Below are 25,291 nucleotides of genomic sequence, written 5' to 3' on the forward strand. Positions count from 1 at the left end.
ATAAAGTAATTTAGTGAATTAGTCTCAAATGCACAAAAATTCACTGTTATTTTTCTTTCTCTTTAGAAGGTTTTCCAACTGATAGCCTGGAAAAACAAACTATTTGCTGAACTTAGCACTTCAGTTTTCTCTTATTCAGGGGAGAAAACTCCTCCATATAAAATGTAAAATATCTTAATATTTATTTTTATAACTTAAATTGATTTTTCTTTTCCATCAAATCAAATGCAATGGAGCAGGAGTTCTGTGTTTGTCACCAATCCTTTATTGAAACTGGTAACTTACACACTTTATAATAGAACAACAAAAATAATGTTCAATATGTACAGCCTTTGCATGGACTATCTGACTATACACAGGCAGAGTGATAACACAATCTAATCTTCATCATAATCTGTGCACAAAAAGACACCAAACTGACAACATGTGCACATCACAGTGAAATGACATCACAGGTCCAGTGAAAATTCAGCATAATACAAAACGGACTGCTCTATTGCAAATGACATCTTTCTAAATGCCCAGCTCTTACTCAGTAGTAATTTACCCAGAGTCTGAAGCAGAGATTGGTTGTGTGGCTATAAGTCTCTTGAGTGAGACCACCTCTGTAGATAAGTTTGCTATCCCCTGTTTCAAATACAAGTTCTCTGGGTCAGAAACTTTGTAGCCACTGTCTTTCATTTCAACAACTCCAGTTTTGAAACTATTCTGAGTTTTGCCACTCAGTTCTTTTTGATGCCAGTGCTCTGATTTGAGAGACCAATCTTGAATGTTAGTCACTTGCACTGAGAAAGGAGTAAGAGAAGAATGTACCATACTTGGGGCACTATGCTTTTCGAGTTCGAAATGTCTTTTAGATGTCATGTCAATAGGTGAGGAAAGTTTTTGCGTGGCCTCAAATTCATTATCAAAGGCTTCTACTTTGATCTGCATGGCTTTGGCTTTGATCCGGAGCTTGTGTGGCAAGGCAGAGGAATTCACTTCTGGAACTTTAACCACAGTTGCATGCACATGCTTGAGTTCAACTGGAGAATGGATGGGGCCCTTGGGGACCTGTTGCTCGTCTTCTCCATCAGATGACTTTCCTACCACACCATCATCAGTTTCCGACGTTCTCGGAGAGTTGCTGGAGGATCGGTTGACTTGCAGTAGTGGGGGAGAGTGTGAGTACCCAGAAAAAGAATTCCCCATATAGTTTTGATAGATGGATGCTGTGTAAGAGCCTCGGTCATCTCTTGGCTCCCTTGTGTAGCTCTCTAATTCCATCGGCTCTTGCTTGATAATCTGGAACTTGTTTTCAGGACTTCTGCAGCTTCCCTGCACAGAGCTCTCCTGCGTGTGTTCTACCGAGGACACTTCTGAAGCATCGGACAGCGAGCTTTGTGGAGAGTGTTTAATGACAGAAATACAACTACTTGACACCATCGAGGGTTCGTGCTCGTCCACAAATGAACTCACATTGGATTTGGAAGTCTGGTAATCTTGAAAGTACACAGCTGTAGAATTACTGAGTTTCTGAATCTCTTGAGCATATGCTGTGGAGCTAATTAAACCAAACTTTAATTTCAGTGAAAGCAGCTCAGCTTTTAAAGTGGCGTTTTCTTCTCCCAGTGCAATTAGTTTGTTCTCTAAAACCAGGTCATTCAGTCGACGCTTCTCACGAGATCTTTTGGCAGCTTCATTATTTTTCCGCCTTTTTTCCCAATACATAGCATCTTTCTTTTCATCAGGAATGAATTCCCGTTTCCTCCGACATGCAGAAGATTTGTTCTTCCCCACACTTCCTTCACTGAGAAGCAGCTCCTCACCTGTTGCGGAGTCTTCAGACACTTCCGTTAAAGCAGAATTAAGGACCATCATCTTGTCCACATTGCTACTGGCATCAAGAGATGCCTGCTCCTTTTTGACGGTCTGCATTTTTCTCAGCTGCATCAGAAACAACCTTACTCTACCTATGTGTGTAGGAGAACAAATTAATTTCCCCGTATTCTCAAGCTCTTTAAAAATTCTGGTTTAAAATCCATCAATATTCTTCCTTTTGTTCTACTGTCTGGGATAAAACCGTCAGGCTCCTTATTGAATGAAGTTGGGCCTCCTTCGTTATCTGCAATACATGAATAAAAAACAAACCCAGTTATTCATTGGATAAATGTTTATTACAAATTATGTACAAGGAAATATGCTAAGCATTTAGGGCATACAAGCACAGATGAGGCACGGCCACAGTTCTTTCTTTCAATGAGTTAGCATTTTTAAAAAGGAAATAAGTTTCCAAATACCTAAACTATAAAGCTGTAAAGGACAAATCCCTAATGAGACCTATCAGTAAGAGAATATGTGGTCCAGGAAAGTAAGGGAAAAATAAAATAACCTCTGCCCAGGGAGAAATAGGGGAAGGCTGTATTTAATGAGGCGAAATGGAGAAATAGTTGGGTGTGGGCAATTACAGGAAGGAAGTGACAGATAGCCTCTGGTTGGTAAGTTTCTAAACAGTACATGCATACCGTGGTGCTTCTAAATCATGTTACCTAATATTTACATCACTGCCAAGCAAATATGCTCACCTCTTAAAAGGGACTTTACCAAGTAAACTTTAACGTGAGTAAAAAAAAAACTTCTGCACTCCTATATGGAATAACATATAAATGGAGACAAACTTCTTCTACAGAAACTAAAGTAAAAGCCACATTAACAACAGAGCTGTTGGTTTTAATCTACACCTTAACGTGGATATAAACCTGCCTATCACATCCCTGACTGCCTGGTAGGCTTATATCCCAGCAAATTCCACCAGGTGACTCACTGCAACTAAATGAAAAGGATTCTTCTCCATCAAGCCATCTCTTTATAAGCATCTGAGTTTAAGAGATTAGAAATTTTTTTTTTCTGATTCCTCTGAATTTGTTCTATCAAACATTCAAGATCGAAGTATCCAAAATACTTTTTGTGATCTTGAAAATTCTGTCAAAATAGATTTCAGATTTCAGTTACATAGTAGCTTTGAACTAAAAAACAGTTACTAGGCAGGGCACGGTGGCTCACGCTTGTAATCCCAGCACTTTGGTAGGCCGAAGCGGGCAGATCATAAGGTCAGGAGATTGAGACCATCCTGGCTAACATGGTGAAACCCCATCTCTACTAAAAAATACAAAAATTAGCTGGGTGTGGTGGCGTGTGCCTGTAATCCCAGCTACTTGGGAGGCTGAGGCAGGAGAATCGCTTGAACCTGGGAGGCGGAGATTGCAGTGAGCTGAGATCGTGCCACTGCACTCCAGCCTGGTGACAGAGCAAGACTCTGTCAAAAAAAAAAAACCCACACAAAACAAAAAAAACTTACTATTCAAAGGGGGTTTTTAAAAGTATAGTGCATTCTTGAAACAAAATTATTTTAAACCAAGAGAATATAGTTACAGAAAAAAATTTCTTTCATTTATATGAATTAGTTTCAAGTACAATATAAGAACTCAAAAACAGAATCATTCATTAGTTTCCTCTTCCACTGATGAAATACTTACAGTACAAATTTGGCCTGACAGTTGCCTTAGCTTGAGATAATAAAATCCATGTTATGTTCCAATAGCAATCATTGCATGGGGGCTTTTGAATTTAACTGTGTTTCTAGACACTGATTCTCTGCCTAATGTTCAGTCAGTAATATTTTTCATAAAATAGACGTGGTACAACAACAGTTCCATCAGCACAATCTGCACACAGTGGCACTTTATCCTACCATACTAAAAAGATGTAATGAGCCAGGTGTGGTGGCTCATGCCTGTAATCCCAGCACTTTGGGAGGCCGAGGTGGGCGGATCACCTGAGGTCAGGAGTTCGAGACCAGCCTGGTTAACATGGTGAAACCCCGTCTCTACTAAAAATACAAAAATTATTCGGGCGTGGTGACAGGCGCCTGTAATCCCAGCTACTCGGGAGGCTGAGGCAGGAGAATCGCTTGAACCCAGGAACCCAGGAGGCGGAGGTTGCAGTGAGCCAAGATCGCGCCATTGCACTCCAGCCTGGGGGCCAAGAGCGAGACTTCGTCTAAAAAAAAAAAAAAAAGATGTAATGTTCTTACATGATGTCACTATCTCTTTCTTACGCCTAGTTTCACAATGACTAATAAAATGAAGTTTACTTTTATCAATTGGAAAAGCCTGCCAGCTTCTTTTGTCTTTTCCAGAAGGAATGAAAGGAATTATGTAATAATTTCAGGATCGTAAAGAATAATGTTTCATGCCAGGTTTTTGCCCATTAAACTGAGCCAAGATAGTTAAGGGAACAGCTAGTCATAACTCAGAGAAATTTGTGATTATTAATACCAAGTTTCTGTTTGTTTTTTGATAATGAAACTTTAATGGGAAATGAAGGCAAGGAGTGTGTCACAATCAGCAGTGATGTCGCAGAGAAGGAATCTTCCTATTTATCATTTAAACAATATTATTTCCTTTTTTATTTTTTTTGATACAGAGTCTCGCTCTGCTGCCCAGGCTAGAGTGCAGTGGCACAATCTTGGTGCACTGCAGCCTCTGCTTCCTGGGCTCAAGCGACTCTTCTGCCTCAGCCTCCTGAGTAGCTGGGGTTACAGTTGCGCGCCACCACGCCCAGCTAATTTTTTTGTATTTTTAGTACAGAGGGGGTTTTACCATGTTGGCCAGGCTGGTCTTGAACTCCTGACCTCAGGTGATTTGCCTGCCTCGGACTCCCAAAGTGCTGGGATTACAGGCATGAGCCACCACGCCCGGCCAACAATACTATTTCCTCTAATTTGCATTTAGGTTTTGTCCTCTAACATGAAAACCCAGTTTCCTTTACATATTGAATGGATTCTTTCCTCTGTTGAAGTCTGCACTCTGCCATTCAGCAAAGTCCTCCTGCTAAAGTAAAATGAGTGGAGAAGTAAAGAGGAAGATATCCCAGTTAAAGAAGATAGTTGCACTGACCTTTCCCAAGGCACCTTTCAAATCTCCACTACACTCTCGGCCACTACTTTTTTCCACTTTTAGTTTTTACACATCATATGATCCCTTGCAGACTATTATTCTGGTTATTTTCTCCACCTGAGAATCTTTCTCTTCCATGCGTTATCTTATTTGTTCCTTCTTAAAAAAAAAAATCAGATTCCTTTATTTTGCCTCACTTACTAGATTTGCAGTAATGCTTCTGAAATGCCCCGCCATTCTGTCTGCCTTAGTTACTCTTCCTAAACTTCTAGGACCTTTTCAAGGTTGGGGCCCAATTGGGAAGGAGCCTTCACAATCCTACTTCTATTTAACTAAAATAGCCCATTTGTCTTAAAATTTCTTTAACTCACGTCTTCTAGGTGTCTAAATATGACTACTTTATCATCTCTACAACTTTGTTGGTACATTAACTTACAGAAAACTTCATTTGCTTTTTTTTTTTTTTTTTTTTTTGAGACGGAGTTTCACTCTTGTTGCCCAGGCTGGAGTGCAATGGTATGATCTTGGCTCACCGCAAAGTCCGCCTACAGGGTCCAAGCAATTCTCCTGCCTCAGCCTCCCGAGTAGCTGGGATTACAGGCATGTGCCACCACGCCCAGCTACTTTTGTATTTTTAGTAGAGATGGGGTTTCTCCATGTTGGTCAGGCTGGTCTTGAACTCCCGACCTCAGGTGATCTGCCTACCTTGGCCTCCCAAAGTGCTGGGATTACAGGCATGAGCCACCTCACCAGGCCACCTCATTTGTTTTTAATCATCTTCTTCCTATTTGAATTTTATGACATGTCACTATAAATCTGTGATTCTGCTCTCATCTGTTTGTATTACATTCATGATCTCTACAACTCAATGGCAAATCACCATACTATCTTAGGATGTTTTCTGTAATATTATGTATCAAATAATCTTGCAGTGTTGAAAAGAGTTTATCAGCATTGTGGGATGATACGGAGAGAGGCACAATCATATACACTGTGTGTGTTTCCACATGTTTGTCTTTTGTGCCCAACTACACTGCGAATTACTTCAGGGTGGAAATTATACTTGTCTTCTAGCAAAAACCTGAAGACACTAGGTGCTCAACATTTCATCGCCAGTCACCCATATACCTTATATAAGAGAGTTTTGTAACCAGAAAACTTTTTTGATGCTTTCTTTTTAATGTTATGTGAATTGTAAAGAAGATATTTTACTTATTAACAGAGAGATTCTCTTATTCATTAATTGGTTTATTCAACACATATGGAGCACCTACTGTGTACTGGGCACAAGGGGAGACTGGGGGCACATAAAGAGGGAGAGAAAAACCAAACTCCCGAGACCAGGCACTCAGTCGTGGGTGGGTGGGAGACAAACAAGTGAGCAGAGGGGAACCAGGTCTGAGTGCAGAGTTGCAGAGACATGGGCCTGGGGTGCAGGCTTTCTTCTTGTCATGGAGATAATAACAAAAACAATCATAATAGGTGCCATTTATTGAACACTTACCACAGAATGGGCACTGGGAGCCTGACCTGCTTTCTTTCATTCACTTTTGGTGACTATTTTCAGATAAGAAAACTAAGGCTCAGAGAAGTCAAGTGACTTGCCCAGTGTCACACAGCTAGTTAAATGGCAAAGCGTACATTCTGGCCCAGTTCCTTTACTCTCTCCTACACTTTCACAGGTGGTTCTGCATCTGTGCAATGCAGTCTCATTTACACACAGTTCTCTTTTGTGTCACTTTCATTTCTGAGTAATACATATCCCTTTACTAAGTTGCTTTGGGCGCAGTAACGCACTATGCTAGCTTAACTTCTTCTTTTTTGTTGTTTTCTTTTTGAGATGGAGTTTTGCTCTTGTTGCCCAGGCTGGAGTGCAATGGCGCGATCTTGGCTTACCGCAACCTCCACCTCTTGGGTTCAAGCGATTATCCTGCCTCAGCCTCCCGAGTAGCTGGGATTACAGGCATGTGCCACCATGCCCAGCTAATTTTGTATTTTTAGTAGAGACGGGGTTTCTCCATGTTGGTCAGGCTGGTCTTGAACTCCCGACCTCAGGTGATCCGCCTGCCACAGCCTCCCAAAGTGCTGGGATTACAGGCGTGAGCTGTCACGCCTGGCCCCTTAACTTCTCTTAGATGCTGTCTTAACTTCTTTAGCCAGCAAAGATACTATCTAGAACTTTTCTCCATCCTCCTTAGATGTTTCAGATCTGGCACTATTTATGAATTGAGAAAACATTTTATTCATTTTCATATCTTTACTAAAATTTTAACCTCCTGGCCATTCTAATTATGTTAAATAGAGAAAAAGAAATATGATAGCTGTGGACATTGTCACCTATGATCTTTTTTTTTTTTTTTTGACAAATCCAAGAGTGTAATCTGTTTTCAACATGAGGCGGGGCACAGTGTCTCTCTGACCCTCTCATTTTGCAGATTAATCAGCTAAAAGACAGGCTGACCTTCCCAAGACCACACAGCGGTTGGGCACCGATGGGCTCTGAGCTCTCCTTATGCCCCTCAACGATAAACTTAAAGCAAATGCAAAAGTAGTTTACGATGCCTTCAAAAAGCCTCAGGATTTATGCTAACCTAACAAATTTATTTCAAGCCTCAATATTTTCCCTTATGATTAATTTAACAATTACTTCATCTATGCATCATCTTTTCAAATCAACATCTAATGTTGTGGTATATTAGTCATTGCTTAAGTTTCTTTTTTGGTGAATAATTGACACTACATGCCAATTCTATGATGTTAGTGTATTCAGCACGATTAACTTCATTACACACATTAGATGACATGACTCTCCTTGAAAACACAAATAAAAAAGAGAAATTTAAGAGCAGGTATTATTACATACCAGTTGACATATTTTTCCATACATACTCTGAAGGTGCCATCACTAATTAATGCTTTTGTATAGTCCATCACACTACTTCTCTAAGCAAGAATTACATAGCAAGAATTATATTTCATAAGCCTGGATTTTTAAAGTTTAAGTCAGATTACCCTATTGTTTTTAATTAAGTACAAGATTTGATTTAGAAAATTCTATAAAAGAATATAACCTCATAACAATAATTCTAGACCAAATTTATCCTTGAGGCGTTATCTCATTACTTATGTTTATGATAGACCTTTATCTTCCCTGGTCTCTCACAGAACTAATGTTTAACAATCCAAGCTCCACAAAAGGAAAGAATAAATATGCTTTGTTTCAATCATCTGAAATCCTACTAATAGTCTAAACATTAAAAGCTACTCTGAGAACATTTTGTTATTAATTATCTCTAAAGGGTTTTATTGCAAATTGCAATATATATTTTGTTTTTAAAATTCTGTCAATAGAAGATGAAATACTATTTGATACACCCAATGATTTGGAAACAGTATAGAATTATCTTATTTTCCCTCTACTCTCTGAATGTGTTGTTTTCTCCCTGTTATATAGATAACAGTAAAGGAAAAAAAAATGTCTTCAAGGTAAACCTAAGTTATGTTAAACTGTAAGCCATCTCTCCAGTAAGACAGCAGATGCTTATTTTTTAGATAAATGTCATTTTCATGAAAAAATCAAATCAATTAATCAATTCACATCTCTTTATACTTTTAAAGTATGAATACTAGCAATATGTTAACCCTCCATTTTCTTCCTGTGGGTAAAATTCACAGTATCTGCGTCAATGAAATGCTTTACTTCTTTTCATGGATGAGAAAGCAATCTAGTATTTAAAAGCAGAGATGAAATAAGAAAAGAATTCACTACACATGTACAACCCAGAGGAAATGGGGAGTGAAAACACTCAGTCAGAAAACACTGAAGTTGCAAGAGAATTTTCTAATCCCATTGAAAAAGAGAAGGATTTTTAAACTGAGAAAACTACGTTAAACCTCTCTAAGGGCCATTCTGTCCCCAAGCAGCAGCTTACCCCAAAGTTAGAAATGTATACTTGATCAAGACAGGCAAGACACACACACACACACACACACACACACACACACACACACACTCGCACACTGCCAGAATCTATTCTATCATAGCAACAAATTGACCTACTTTTTCTATTTGGGTGCCTCTGTAAATAAATGTGTCAAAGCCTGATCCAGTTTATGATAAATGAAAATATTTCAAGTTCAACAAAGGACTAGCTGAAAATTAAATTTAAATTTAATAAATACAATGACAACATTGCATTTTATTACATCACTGATGTAATTTAAATAATTGAAATATGAAATAGTATAACTTAACATTCTTCTTTAAGAGGTCGTCAGTGTTTGAAACTTAATACACAATTAAATTATTCTGAAGCCTGCACAGAGTAAGTACATACATGCTAGCACGACCAAACAATTAACTGCACAGCTTGAGAAATAAGAACAGCTCTCACTAAAGATGGGTAGTAACGTGGGGGAAAAACAGAACAGTAACAATTTTTTAAAAATCTATAAAAACTTAAAAGTGGGGACTATTAATATCTTGAAACTTCTGAAAAGATAACTGATCAGTGTAGCAACTAATCTGAAATCTTAAAAGGACACCAACAATCACAAAGTAACCCAGTTGTAGAAAATTCTCCAATGAATAAGTAATACATGCAACATGGTGTAATGATGGCAAAAATGGTGGGCTCCGGGGGCAGTCAGGCCGAGAAAATTTTTGAAAGTTTCTAATGATCATGTAGAATCATCCCAACTTGCTTCACTTGGCTTTTTAATTTCTTTTTCCACTTTTCTAGTCAGTGGATGATTATAAATGTCATTTTCTACCTTATGAATAGAGTGGATTTTTAAATGCTTATTTGTAGTGTTTATTTGAAGGCCAGTTAATTACTATTTAAGACCCCTAAAAAGCTAATTAATAAAAGACATCATGTTCTGATAACTAAAAGGCTTATAAACATCATTCTGAGTCCTATGAAACTGAGTCCTCAAAGCACAGATTATTAACAAATGGCATCTAGCAAATCTCTAGTAAACTTTCTTATCATAAAAGCAAGCTTATGCTCTTATTAAAGCCATATGAGAAACAGTTTTGGGTGTTTTTTTTTTTTTTAACTACAGTAAAGTCACTTACAAAGAAATGTGAAAGATAACTAGGGTAGTAGTAATAAAAATTCATTTTGAAACTGAAAAATTCTTATGTAATGTCTGTGATCAAAGGTCAACGTCTTTCGACATTCTCATACAAGTCCAACCTGGAGAGAAATCAACTCAAATATAATTTAGAAAAATAACAGGATATCAAACAATGTGTTAAACCCTGTGAAATACAGGCATACCTTACAAAAACAAGAAATGAATATTAAAGGAAATTTCAATTACATTGTTTCTGTTTTATTTTGAATTGAATCCCAAGTGTGCTCTCATTCCTCAATACAAATTAAAAATAAACAACTTTAACAGCATCAATGGCATCTGGATTACAATGGAAATCATGAAGTATATGAGTTTAACCTGGGTAAAAATAAAGCCCAGGCAATATGACTGCACCTTTTCCATTCCATGCTGCAATCGCGTTTACATCTTGAAATTGACTCTAATCACCAAGGCAAGGTCAACTAGAAAAATCCACTCAGCTGGTGAGTCAGGCACGTTGCTCAACGTCCGAAAGGCCTCTCACAAAGGGTTTTAATTTTCAGGCTGTTGCATCACAGTGATGTTATAACTGCACTGCACAAAAATAAGTCTTTAACCCAGAAAAGGAAATTGTTTCAAAAACTACAGTGAGTGTGAGAATACACTTTGTTGAGGTGCAAATTTCCCCATCTGGTTTTCAGGCTCTGCGACCTGGGCTGCAAATTCGTTTCTCTGAGTTTCCATTTCCTCATCTATGAAATGTGGATAATAACAGAGCCCCTCAACACTGCCTGGCACATGCAGAGTATGTGTTTAGGAAATACTCTTTATCTCTTTTCTGAAGAACGATCAGTATCAAAAGGCAACGATGCCTATCAGTTCCAGGCTGATTTTGCTGCTCATGACTCTTACTGAAGCCCTGACCTATGTCGCAAGTGTAAGGGTAAACCAAATGAAAATTTGGTCAAAAGGGTCAAATATCAACAGTTTCACAGGACTGGCCTTAGTTTTCAGGCTACATATACCCCCTACAAGAGAACTGATCTGTGGGGTCTCACCATCCACTGCTGATCTCAGACCACAAAGTTTTAGATAGAGAAATCATCCAGGCTACAGAAAACGAGTCAGAATGTGTAAGGGAATTGGAAAAAGCTGAGCTATTAATATGGCACTTGCCACTTCATTCCTGCTACTATAATCGACTCATCTCTCTATTCCTTCAAGCAGCTCCCCAAAACATTAACCCAATGACTTGGAAAGTTTGAGGTTCTGCAATCCTGTCAGGAATTCCCCTCAAACTGAAATTAACATTGAACACAATGGCAAATTAAAAAATATATATATTGTTAGAACAAAAAAAGTATCTCAAGAAAGATCTTACAGACTTAATTCCAACACGAATCCTTACTATTACTGCGAAGAGATTTACAAAGAGAAAAATGAAGGTAAATACACACACATACACACAACGATTCTGGTTCCTGGTCAATAATACAGGAAACATTTATTGAACTCCTCACAACCAACTAGGTCAACAGGTTTTATTCCCTCAGTTTACCCTGGAGAGTGATGGAAATCAGGACAGTGGAGGAAGATAACAAGCTGGGGCCTGGGACCCAGGGTTCTTGTGAGCCCAGGGCCTGTGCTCTTAGGATCTGTACCTCACCGAAACCTGTTCTCTAACTACTGCCTGTAACAAGAAGGAAACTGATTAGGGATAGGGGTGTAGGATATGATGCCAAAGAAAGTAAGTTTTCGGTCAGTTTTCAACAAAGAGCAGATTGCGTTGATATGCTTCAGGAGAACATCTGTGATGTCTCCATGAATTCACTGTGAATTACTGCATGGGTACAATCTTGGAAGTCTTTATGCCAGGATGAAAGTACTGTAGTTTTACAGTTGGACAGCAGCGTCTATGTGGGCGTTTAGATTTTATTTTGAACTCTGGAGATCAGTGTTCTCTCTCCTCTAGCCTTTGACCACATAAATTAAAGGTTAAAAAAAATCGGCTCAACTCAACTGGCCAAAGTCAAGCTGAGGCCTTCCTTTTAATCACTGTCAATACTGGAGCGCCCCCACCCCCAATTTCTGTGGCCGGTGGACGTTTGGAGGTTTTTCTTAAGGTCTTTTTCACTTCAAGAATGGATACGCGCTTGGCTCAGAAATACAATGAAGACTCTGGGAACAAAGGTGTCTGCAGGTTTCTGAACCTCACCGCAGAACAGGCGCGGAGTCAGGCCCCTGGATTTGCCCTGTTGGAAGGAGGGCGGCGGAGACGCAGGCGCTCCGGGTCGCCCGCGCTGCCCCTGTCTGCCCTGTGCGGGCGCCGGGGTCCCTGGCTCCCTGGCTCCCCAGCTCTCGCGGCCTGGGCGAACCCAGAGCGCACCCGTACGCCGGCCCCGGCCGGTCCCTAGCGCCCGGGCTCCACGGGCCGCGCCCCCACGCGGCGCCTCCCAGAGACCCTCCTCCCTCCGGGTGGGCGGCGCAGCGGGGCCTCGGCGCCGCGAGGACCCCCCGCGCCAGAACAAAGGAATGTGGGGAGGGGGCAGGGAGGAGCGCAGGCCACGGAGCAGTCCCAGTATAACTGCCGCCCGGAGGCGCTTCTCGGTCCCGACCCGAGGTCCCCGCCCGCCACTACCAGACCCGCCCCCAGCCCCGGATTCTCGCAGACCCTACCGGCCCGCAGGAGGGAGCGGCGCACTGGGGTCCGCACGGACGCGGCATTGGAGATCGCGATCGGAAGGTGGCGCCACGCGGCCCCTACAGGCCCGGGACTCCCACCCGAGCTCGCAAAGTAGGTCGGGGTCTGAAGCTGGGGGCCTAGAGCCTAGAGCAACTAGCTTCTTGGGAAGCGACTGCAATTATTTGGGGTAATATACTCTGTTCCAGAGACGTCCACCCACCACCTCCCACCAAAAAAAAAACAAAAAAAACAAAAAAAACCCTGCATTTAATTTAAATATTACGTTATATACATCCCATCATATACATATATTCACACATAATCACTATGTAACAGTCCAGGAAGAAATTTAATATTTGGGTAAATTACATATTCATACATCTTCACATGAGTAAAACTAGGGTATCCAGACAAAAATACAATCTATTAACCTATATCTGCTTCCCATAGGTCATATCTGGTCTGGAGGTAAATAAATACTTCTGACCTCACTTACTGTTGTTATTTACAAAAGCCAAGAACAGAAGATGACACTTGGCCATTCCCTGCTGTTCTCAGAGAACAGCAGTTTCCTAAAGTGTCCTTTAAAAACATAAATGGGAGCCAGCATCCAGCAAATCACCGGGCGCTGCGAAATGCCTTCCTAAAAATACAATCTTATCAAAGGTCTCCGAAGGCGTGGAGTTAAAACTACAGCAAATGGCCTTGAACTTGTATTTGCACACAGCCCTAGAGAAAACACCAGAAATAGCACTGCGAGGCCACAATTGTTAAAATGTGATAGGGCTAAATTTAGAAGAACGCGCGTTTCATTTAGGGCAAAAGACACACATTCGGCAGCATGAGCAAACTCCATGCTTACCCGGTTGTCTACTTTACTGTTTAAAATATCCTTAAGGAAAAAAAAAACTGTTATAGTGACATTCTTAAAGGCTGAGACTGTCCTACTTTCTTTGTAGCAAGATTATAAAATCACGTAATTAGCTCCCTCTCTCTATGCTCACTGCCAGCAAATTCGGCAGTTACATAATGCAACATTTCCAGGAAACTATTATGTGATTTGTCTTGTCGTGTCTCAAAAAGCGATGACAATAAGGTGAGAAAAAGAGCTGATCGAATGCAATGCATTAAAATTAGGAAGGTGGGGAGGTAAACGTCACAATGGTTCGTCCCAGATTTAAAAATAACAGCTGAGAACATTGAAAGGGCGAACCCCAGTAGTACCCAAGATCAGAATTCAATCCGAGCAATTCTTGCTTTTAGGTTTTGTAGTATCGTTTTAAAACCTGTTTATTTGGGACGTGATGCAGACGTAAATAACGATCTAATATCCAACGCTGCGCCTCAATTACCAAATCATTGCACACATACGCGCATATTCCCACATCAGCCCGCAATTCTTGCCAACATTTCACCGTGGGCAGATTATGCAATGTATGAAAGGACAAATCCCACAACCTTCCCGAGGGCTTGTAAAACACGCTGACGACAAACAGGGTGGAAAACGTCTGTGCAGACACAGCCCCTGACACAAACAAATGCCGCGCAGGCATTCTCCGAATGCCGTCACCGTTCACGCTACCAACCCTTTTTCTCACCAAGCAAATTAAGACTATTCCCCATTCCTCAACCCCCCATTCCTCTCCCCCCTACGCCGCCAGCCCCAGAGAAAGAAGGAGAAAGAAAGACACTAGAGAGGAAAGAGCATCTTCCCGCTCGGAGAGGGCTCAGCCTGCCTGGCGCTCTTCTTTACCAAAACATCAATTTTCCTGAAATCAGGAGACATTATGCAACAGCAGCGGGGGGAGAGCGCAAACCAGCCAGGACTACGTGCCGGCGCGAAGGCGCTGCAATCAAAGCAGCCACCTTAAGGTGGCGAGTCCCATCCTGACAAGGCAGCAAAAGTTTATGTAATGAATGCCCCGCGCGCACTCGCCGCCGCTGGCGAGCCCAGCTTACAGCCTGACCCCGCACACAGCGCGGCCCGCACCCCGCGCCTGCCCGCCCGCAGCGCGCCCGGGGAGCGGTCGCCGGGCCCCCGGCCGGCGGTGGGCGGAGCGCTTACCGTGTTCCTGCTCTCGGGCCGGCGAGGAGAAAGAAAGGGGTGGCCGGGAGTCGGGCCGGTGGCGCTCGGGGCTCGGGCCGGGCGAGGCCTCCAGGGCCGCGAGGGCGCGGCGCGGGAAGGCGGGCGGGCGCGCCGGGTCCGCGGGCGCCGTGGCCGCGCCGAGAGATGTGTGTTAGTAGGTCAGTTCCGAGCGCCGCGCTACGTCGCCGCCCGCCAGCCCCGCGTGACTGGCGGCCGCGGCCCCAATCGCCGCGCCCGCACCCGCCCCCGGCCCGCCGCCAATGGCCGCGGCCGGCAGGGGCGGGTCGGGGCGGGCTCTCCGCGGCCCCGCCCCGCCTCCCCGCCCTCAGCTCCCCCTCCGCGGCGGCGCCACTACCAGCTCGCGTCCCTCCCCGGCCAGGGCCACCGCTGTCCGAGCGCCCGCGAGGGCTGGCGCCCCATTCCCGGCGCAATGAGTGTTGCGCAACGGCCCGCGCGGCCGACACGATCGGAGCGAGCCTGCAGGGGAGCCCGGGAGCCCCCCGTCCCACCGCCCCGTCCGCTCTTGGCTCCCTTCACCCTCCCGGTCGCCGCGGTGGCTCTGCGCACCCCGCGACCCTCACTCGCTCGCAGAGGCGCTTTTTGTCTTCCTGAGAGCCGCAGCCTGCCGGGCTACCTGTTGCCGACTGAGCACTGCGGGTTGCGGCTACCCGGGCGTGGCAGGGACCTCGGCCTCCCCTTCCCCGCACACTCCCGAGAGGAGCCCTCTACCTTGGGGTGGGCAGGAGGGAAGGCGGGGGGTGGTGGCTGGCAAGCTGCCAACACTCGGGGCGCGCTGCGGCGGGGAAGGGGTTGGCGCGGCCGGGCAGCTGCGCAGGGCTGCGCGGCGGAGGCAGCGATTAAAATGCCCCGGCGCCTCTCCCGAGAGCCGCGACGGCACGGAGCCGGGAGGGAAAGCTCCACGCACAAACACCGCCCCCTGCACAATTAGGGCGAAGATGACGGCTGCAAAGTTGTTGCGTAACACGACTGGGAAACAAGGCTCGCTGAGGTCCATCTACCCACCCCCGCCAGCCGGGTGCGGCGTTCCTGGCAGGATGTGAAGGTCCGCGCTGGGGTGCGCCCCGCTGGGACGCCCACTGTCGTTTGGTGCTGGGGGCTTGGGACGACCGCGCGGGATCTCTTCCTGTGATCTTGAGCTGATAGCTGCTTAGTGTTATTTCTGCGTCTAACTAGATACGGTAGTCTTCTCTCCCAAATTCCCGGGCTACGGAACAGACGTAAAAAAATGGGAAAAAGAGCACCTAGCCGCGACTTCTTAAGTCGTCGCGCTAGACTGTCAAGGCACGTGGCACACTCCCTTCGTTTACCCATACATGGATAGTGGTCAGTGCTGGCCTTGGCGAAGGGAGCCATGTTCCCGACAGTGACTCACAGGCTTGCCCAAATACGGAGTGTGGCAGGTGGGCAGGACATCCACCAGCCAGCTCCCTCCTGCTGTCCTTGAACTACGTGGGGGCTGGGCCGAGTGCCTCCACGACTTTCCACTTCTTTTTGCTCCTTTAGTTTTTAAAAAGCAAAAACCAAAGTAAAGAGAAGAGCAGAGTGAACACCCAGGTACCATCCCTAGTGTCTGCCATGAGCAGCAGATCTACTCGCCAAGATTGTCTTTTCTACCTTTCCCCTTCTTGCACAGTTAATATCATAGTCACCCGAGTCATATTTTAAAAATTTTTATCACCTGTCAGTTGGGTTTTTGGAAAGCCTTCCAGGGCAGCGTTGTGGTTTTGAACGCACTCTTGTTCGTAATTTATCTGGTAGTACAGCTCTGCTGACAAGGCTCTGAAAACTCAGACTTACAACATGGGCTTAGCGTGTTCCCCGACACCATCTTCCCGGTGCTGACTAATGCAAGAACCACATCCCCTCGACTACACATTTTCCGAACTTGACTACCTTCATGAGAACAAATCCTGATTTTAGTTTATAATTTCCACTTTTCTCATACATATATAATAATTTAAGATGGGGTCTTACTATGTTGTCCAGGTTGGCCTAGAACTCCTGGGCTCAAAGGATCCTCCGGCCACAGCCTCCCTGGTAGTGGAATTATGGGCGCATGCCACTGTGCCTGGCCACTTTTCTCAAATTTACTGATAGTTTCCTTTTTGCCAAAACCTTATAATGCCTATTTATAGCTTTGAAAACCTCTCTTAGATGAAATAAAAATCATATCCATATTAGTTGCCTTTTCGGGGTCAGAAATGCAGCTATTGTCTAGAAATCCAGGGCTGTCGTGCATAATCTACCATCCCCTTCACGTGTTCTGACCTTGTTCTGCATTTTGAATAATTTCGTGGAATTTCAAAGCCGTTGTAGAATGGGTAGTAAATGTCTTTCTTTAAAGACAACTCGACCTTCAAGATAGGTAAAGAACGTGCCTGGAGCCACCCCAGGCAGTGATGCTGGAGTAATTCTCTCAACCTGTAAACTTATTCTTTATGCTGAATTTTGAAATCGAATGCTCCTATATTTACTTGGAGTATTTTAGATTGTGTATGTATTATACTTGTGCATCATTCATTGTTACCATCTAACTTGGAAATCAGAGGAAGTGTGAAAGGTATCTGAGATACCAGCTTAGAAAACAACTCTTTAGCTCCTCCTGGTGATTAGGACACCACTAAACAATAGGATGAAGGATCTGTCCCCAGGGCCCAAGTGATGATGTATCTAATATTATATCCTAGAACATTCACAGAGTAGGTAAGTATTTGTAGATTAACCCGAGTAAATGGAGCATAAAAACCTAAGATACTTGAAACAAATTAACCAGGGTGGGGAGGCTTCTAGGAAGACATCAGCATGTGCCTGATGGTGGAGCTGGGCTGTGAGGTTCTCAGGAGGAGGAGGAAGGGGTTCTTGCTCTCAGCAACCTCTCAGTGCTAGGGGTGGATTGAGGGCAGGGGCAAGGGAGGAGTTGCCTGGACAGGGATGAGAACTACCAGCAGAAGACAATCAACCACATTCTAATTCATTTTATTATACTGCCAACATGGTTTCTGACTAAGCAAATCTAAGAGCTATAGCTTGAGAACAGAATGACTAAAACAGTGACTTCTCCTTACTAAAATGGGAATTTACTAGGAATTTGTAATTTAGTAACAATTTAATTTAATATAGTAATTATTTTTCTACAGCTGCAGAATGTTTTGAGCTGGAACATCCCTAAGAGGCCATATATATATCCCGGGGATTTTACAGTGGACCTCACTAGGCAGGAGTAGCTGTAAAGTCAGATGGATAATGAGAATTCAGGACGTTAGCCACATGTGGACTGTGGCAAAAAGAAAGTGACCCATTGAAGAAGACTGTTTTTCAGCTCTCATCAGTTGCTGTTTCCAGGAGCCCACAGCTCCAATTATTCAGAAGAACATTGACTTTTTTTTTTTTTTGGTAAAATATCCTGATTTTCAGTTTAGGCAAGCAATTCATTAAAAAAATGAAAGACTGCAGGACTTACCTACCCAGAGGCTGGACAGTCTGAGTCCTCTGAGTTCTACAGAGATGTCCTGGGAACAGGGGGCAGAGAGGGGGGACTCAGTGGTTAAAAAGCAGGCTGCCTACCTGGCAACCAAACTGGGCAGCTCCACCCTATCTGTTTTGTGCATTGGACTTCTGGATTTCTTTGTAGAAAAAACTTCGATAACTAAAAGCCCTTTGGTGACCTCCTGTCTGGTCTGGTGGCCGGCAGCCTGCATCAGGGCTCCTGTGTGCCAGGACCATTTTCTTTCCACTGTAGTATGTTTATGGACCATCTTGTGTCTTTTTATTAAACTCCAGGAACAGAAGTTCAGTTTCTAGGAATCCATAGCATATCGTTTTTGTTGTTGTTGTTATTGTTGAGACAGGGTCTTGCTCTGTTGCCCACACTAGAGAGCAGTGGAGTGATCACGGTTCACTGCAGCCTTGACCCCCCCGCCCCCCTCAAGGCCCAAGCAAACCTCCAACCTCAGCCTTCCAAGCAGCTGGGACTACAGGTGCACACTATCATGCCTGGCTAATTTTTTAATGTTTTTTTTTTGTTAGAGTCAGTGTCTCTCTATGTTGCCCAGGCTGGTCTCAAACTCCTGGGCTCAAGCAATCCTCCCACCTTGGCCTCCCAAAGTGCTGGAATTACAGGTGTGAGTCACAGCACCAGACCTGTTTTGTTTTCAAGTGGAGGGCTTAAGATGTGAGCTAGCATGGTAGCCTTAGTGAGGTTCTCCTCCCCACGCCCATCAGTGTGTGCTTTTTGCTGGGATTTTGGCTTTGATGCAATGAGTCATTGACTGTTGAGGCAGAAACTTCCTGGAATTATATTTCTTTCCATCACTCATGCACTTTTATTTCTGCTCTTCGTGCCATTTTTAATCTTTCACCTCTGTCTTCCTCTTCCGCTTTGCCTTTTCTTGTAGTTTTTCTACCTTTGTTGACCTTTTCTCTTTTTAAATTTACTTATCTTGATTTGCTGTATTCATTCTTAGTTTTTTCCTTTGGCCTTTCTCCAGTCATTCAGATCCTCATTACTCCCTGGGATTCCTTCATTCCCCCAAACGTCCACTTTTCCCTTTGCTCTTGCCACCTACCTATCCCAGCCACAACCTAGACTTTGTAGTTTTTAAGATTTCAACTGTCTTCCAGCCTCTGCCTCTCAATCCCCTAACTTTGCCATGTGGCTCCATTAGCAGGAGTTCTATTAGCATGCTTGGCCCTCTTTTTCAAAAACTAGCTTTTGTGGGAAATTGGGTAATAGAAGACGGTCACATAACATTCCCTGTAGAAGCAATGGCTTTAAAGTATGGGAAGCCAAAATGTTTCCTATTAAACAGCTCTTGCTCAAGCTAAGAGAGAAATTAGATCTCTACACCAACGACATGATTTCCCCAGACAAAACCAGCTGATGGTCTGAATACATTTCAAAGCACTTCCAAAGGACCCAGGAAAAGACCAGAAAGAGGTGATTTTGCAAAGAAGAGAAAATGTTGCAAGTACACTATTACAAAAACTGAAACATGTCTTTAAATTCACCACCACAGATGGCACACATTTCAGTAAGCATTTTTATTCATTCAGATTAAATGGTATATGTGAGTAAGAGTGCCAAAATAAGGGACATTAACAAAAAAAGGTGGGTAGGAAGCAGGAGAATACACTAAAAATGGTCAAGACTGTGGGAGCAGCTAATGGTGTTCATTGCAAAATCTTGGCGATGGAGCAAGCATTGTGGCAGCACTCAGCCAGCAACTGGGACACAGCTAGCAGGGCTATGAGTACATGAAATAGAAAATTGTGAAATATGTTCTAACAAAAATCATTTCATGAAGGATAAGACATGACAGGTCCACACTGCAATCCAGTTCAAATCAACGAAGTAAAGCTTATCTAAACATTTCTGTGAAGTCATGCACAGGATAGTTTACTGGAAAGAGCTACACAGCTGCAACTCAGAAGCTGAGATTCTAGTGCATTCTGTACCCCACACTCACCAAGGGGATCATTTCACCTCTCTGAATGTCCATTCCTTCATCTGAAACCCGAGGGAGCCGACCAGATGCTCGGCCGCGTTCCTTCTGTCATTAGCATGGGTTGACTAACATGCCACCAGCATATATATCTCAGAAAAGAAAAACTGCAAATGTGGCATTTGCAGCAAAGCAGCTATGGCAAGCACCAGCTCATTCATAACCTTCCCTTGGCCTAATTGTAACATGGACAAGAGAAAATTACCTTGTTGAGTTGCCCACCGACTTTTGTCACTCCAGAGACAAAAGTTGTCTTCTGGAGGAGTGGTTTGTTTCAGCAAGAGATTAAAGCGAATGCTATCAGTTTGGTAAATGCACTTAAGAAGTCCGGAAATTGGGTGCTTGACCACATTTCTGGTCTTCTGAGAAACTTTCAGAAGTGCTTAAGATTCAGCTGCCACTGTGTTTTCAGCTGCTGCTGTGTGATGCTGCTCTCAGGCAGTGCATGTACATCTGTGGAGGATTTTGTGAGTCCGCATACTGGCAGGATGGTAAAAGAGCCAGCTCTCGGGCAGTCACGAGGAATTGCAGGCAGTAGAGCCCCAGTGCTGAAGACCCAGATACAGAGGCCCGTGTCCACATCCCAGCTTGCCCACAGCCACTCAGGAACTCTGTGGCTGTGGGCAACTTACTTTTCTCGTCTGCTGTGTGCCTCACTTTCACCTTTTGACAACCATTTATAATTATAGTATCAATCTCAACTTGTTCTGAGGATAAAATTAATACCTATTAACTGATTAGGAAAGTGCCTGATATATTAGCAAGTGTTAGCTATTATTATTAATATTAACCCAATAAAAGAATCAATATGCATCAGAAAAATAGTATCATCAACCAAATACTTGTGCGTGTGCATGTGTATGTGTGTGCATGTTCATATTAATTACATATACATAATAAATCTTGTTACGCTGCCAGGATCCTATTCAATTCAGATGAACAAGTGAGCACGTACATCTACAAGAAAGAATAACAGAGGTGGATGGGGATTGGAATTCATTCGTTCTTCCATTTATGGAGCACCTGCTGGGTGCCAGGCATCCCTTGAACAGTTGAGTGATGTCCCATGCCTGCTCTAGTCTTGGCCCTCATTCACTCACTCCCTCACTTAATACATGTTTACTGACTACTTAGCAGGGGCCAGAAACTAAGCCAGGCCCTTAGAGGTTAATGGGAAGATGAGGATGGTGGGTTAAAAGCAAAACTCGAATACTGTCATGGTGTGGTAACTGTCACTGGAAAGACCAGACTGTGTACCAAGAGGGGCTTGAAGGTGAGGAGACCCACATTTCATTGAAGCAGAGGCAGAAGTACTTCCTGAAAGAGGGTAGAATTTAATCAAAGTTTTTATTTTTTATTAAAAAAATTTTTGGTACAGAGTCTTGCTCTGTTGCCCAGGCTGGAGTGCAGTGGCATGATCATAGCTCACTGCAGCTTTGACCTCCTGAGCTCAAGCAATCCTCCTGCCTCAGCCTCCCAAGCGGCTAGCACTACAGGTGCATGCCAACACACCAGGCTACTTAAAAAACATTTTGTAGAGACAGGGTCTCACTGTGTTGCTCAGGCTGGTCTCAAACCCCTGGCCTCAAGTGATCCTCCTACCTCAGCCTCCCAAGTGCTGGGATTATGACCAAAGTCTTAAAGATGTGTGGGTGTTCTACAGGCAGGAATCATGCCTCAAGAGAGTACCACATAAACCCAGGCCTAGCAAAGCCAGTGTGGTTGGTGACCAAGGGAACCTTGGGGAGTGACAAGTCCTGGCAGAGAGCTTGATGGAAACCCGGGTTTTGCAAGGTCGGCATGGGAGCGCAGTGTGGAAATGTAGACCAGGCCCAGGCCTAGGGGACCTGGAGTAGCAAAACCAACCAGTACGTTATTCAGGCAGGCAGGAGTATAGCTGGCTCCAGAGAACACATTCTATGAAAAGGACACATTGTTTTAAATGCTTTTTTTCCCACAAATGTCACATATTAAGAATTAGTGCAGGGAAATCGTTCAAAGCCTGGACTCTAGAGCTGGGTGGCCATGGGTAAGTCACATGAAACCTTGATGCCTCAGTTTCTTCATCTGAGAAACAGCACAATAGTACTTTACATATGCTATATATGCTTCAGTTCCTCTACACAGTAAGAATAATAACAAATACTGCTCAAACACCACAGCATGCACACGCCATCTTGGGCGCATCACATATATTAAGATGTTTCATCCTTCTGCCATTCCATGGAGAGGGGAAAGGTGTCACGGGAACGGAGCCTGAGCTTAGGGATGCACTGGCACATGCTCTCCTGTGCTATTACAAAGGGCGTGTCTTCATCCCATGAGAGAAAGCCAGCTGGAGACCAGAAACAAGTGGAACTGGACTTGAACAGTTTAACCACAGTGGAAGCCGACATGACTTTGGCCTTCAGGGAGTGTCTGTACTTGGGCTATGCTGCTTCAGAGTTCCTTTTGCTCCAGTTCCTGCTCCTGGCTATCTGGGATGGTTCCCAGTGCAGGACTTGTGCTGCTCAATGACCCAGACCACACAAGACTTTTCCCCTAATGCATAAGTAAAACACCACTTTCCTTTGTAAAAATGACCTCTCTGCAAGTCCCAGTGTGTCTCCTTCCTGGATCCCCTTTGCCTCACCTGTCCCAAGCCTCCCTTGCTTGCTACTGGAGAGGCTTTGTCTTGGACGCCTTTCCCTCTTCTACCACCGGCAGCTAACTTGGGTCTTCCTGGGTTCTCAATGCTTTCCTGCTGGGCTCCAAGTAAGATGGACAGAGCTTACAGATGGGCACCTCCCATCACTTAGAAACTCACACAAGCACAGAGGGCCAGGAAACTGTCTTTCCCAGGGGCTACCTGGGGCAGGTAACACAAGCCCAAGATGTAGGGTAGTTGGCACACCGTCAGGTTCTGAGCCATGAGTTACAGGAGATGGGATGGAAACAGTAGATAAATGCCTCCTCTCTACAAGGTTTAGTGGCATGATGTCCCAAATCCCAGCCACAGTCTGTGCTGTCGTGGGGCACTGTAGTCAACCTGATAGTGTACCTTGTCCTTATAAATGTACTTCCCCTATTTCTCTGTCTCCTCTTCTTTTCCTCTTACTCTTGCAGTTGTAGAATTGTACCTCCCAAGAAAGGCTTAGCACAGGAGCTTTGATTCAGGCTCCGGTTTCTGGGAAACTTGGGCCCAGCCAATTTCTTTCAGAACCTGTGAAAGATTCAAAGTGCAGCAATAGTCCCAAAAATAGGTTTCCTGAAAACATGTCCCTCACTAAAAGTAGCAGAGAAAGATGACTCTCAGTCTTGCAGAGAAATTGTCCATTTTCTTGTCTTTTGCAGTATTATGAAAACTGTTGCTGACACATAAGAACCTATATATACCAGTGAAGTTGTTTAGTTTCTTGCCAGATCTTAATTCTGCTGTGCAAAGGCAGAGCTGAAAACAAATGGGAGGTTGATTTGTAAAGCATTAGTGTGAGAAGGTCTTAGGGAAGTCTTTTCTAGTACACTTTTTGGAGTATGATATATATTGCTAAAGTAGCTAGAGAGTAGTCAGAAGTATAGCTATTTTGATGTGATAAAAGGAAAACATTCTGAACTGCAGACTAGGAAAGAAAACTTCCTTGTTACTGAAAAATATTTATCTTTACTACTGAATATCTGAAAAGCATTCTTTTTCAGTGTAAATTTAATCATTTAATGGTGAAACAATAAAGTCCTTCCTATTTAAGTAGGAAAATAAACAGGACACTCATTATTACTTGACATCATTTTGAAGGTCTTAGCCATTGCAATGAGACAGGAAAAAAACAATTATCAATATTACAAGGAAGATATAATTCCATATGTTCATTTACTTATGTAGCAAAACTAAAGCTTATGCAAATAACAGAAGAATTCAGTAATGTAGCTGGACAAGATGTTAATATTTAAAAACAAAATTTTCCTGCATATGGGAATCATTTGTAATAGAATGGCTAAAAGCACACATTCTACATTTATTGCTGTGACTGTCGGCAAATTGCTGAGACTCATTATGTTTCAGTTTCCTCCTCTGCACAGTTGGGATTGTAGTCATGCTGCCCTCTGAAGGTTATGGTGAGGATATTATGAATGAGCATTGCTGCAGTTTGACTCACACAAGATCTACTTACAAGCTTATTCATCCAGACTTTATTTACTCTGGGATTTGCGAGTATCAAATACTTTCAGACTTCCTTGATGGCAGGGGTGGCTAACTGACATCATTCTGGCCAAACAGGCATAATAAGAAGTTGCAGGTGCCCCTATTTTCCTTTTCTCCTGCCTTAAAAGTGGACATGATGCTAGAACTATAGCACCCATTTGACCATGAGGGAAGCGTCAGTGTCAGCACCTGTTTACCTGCTCCTGGGCTTCTTGAACATGAGAAACACAAACCTCAATTTGTTTAAGTCATTTTTAGATGAGTATTTTGTGAACTATATTTTCATTTGTGACTGAATAACATGTGAAGCATAATATAAATAACGTATCTGGTGCCTAGGCTGTGTTTGATAAATGTTAGCTCTTAGTATTTTAGTTGAAAATATTATATTTAAATATATTTAAAATATACTTGGGAAAAATGTCTTATTCACAATAAGAAAAACTATCAAATAATTAACACTACATCTAACAAAAAGGTACAAGCTAGTCTACATAAAGAAAACTATTAAACATTGAATAATGACTAAAAGAAGCCATACAAGAAATTGAACACATTTCTGATTAAGAGTATTATAAAGATGATGATTACCCCCAAATTAACCAATGAGTGTAATCTCTCTTAATCAAAATTCTAACGGATATTTTGAGAAACTTAAAAAGTTGATTCTCAGGCCAGACACAGTGACTCATGCCTATAATAGCAGTACTTTAGGAGGCTGAGGCATGAGGATCACTGGAGACCAGGAGATCGAGACCAGTCTGCACAACACAGGCTCTCATGAGTGCTTCCAAACAACGG

The 25,291-nt window shown here is 43.3% G+C and overlaps 1 protein-coding gene across 1 annotated transcript; it reads right to left on the reverse strand.

The window, feature by feature from the left end:
- Positions 1–242: 242 nt before the first annotated feature.
- NFIL3 (nuclear factor, interleukin 3 regulated) lies at positions 243–14,941 on the reverse strand. The gene is made up of 2 exons (XM_032164520.2): positions 14,768–14,941; positions 243–2,104 (listed from the first exon to the last, which is right to left on the reverse strand). Exon 2 carries the CDS (start codon positions 1,930–1,932, stop codon positions 544–546), a length of 1,389 nt encoding a protein of 462 aa, XP_032020411.1. The 5' UTR covers positions 1,933–2,104; positions 14,768–14,941; the 3' UTR covers positions 243–543.
- Positions 14,942–25,291: the final 10,350 nt, after the last annotated feature.

This window comes from Hylobates moloch, unplaced genomic scaffold, assembly GCF_009828535.3.
Source record: "Hylobates moloch isolate HMO894 unplaced genomic scaffold, HMol_V3 SCAFFOLD_10, whole genome shotgun sequence".
NCBI classification, from domain to species: domain Eukaryota; kingdom Metazoa; phylum Chordata; class Mammalia; order Primates; family Hylobatidae; genus Hylobates; species Hylobates moloch.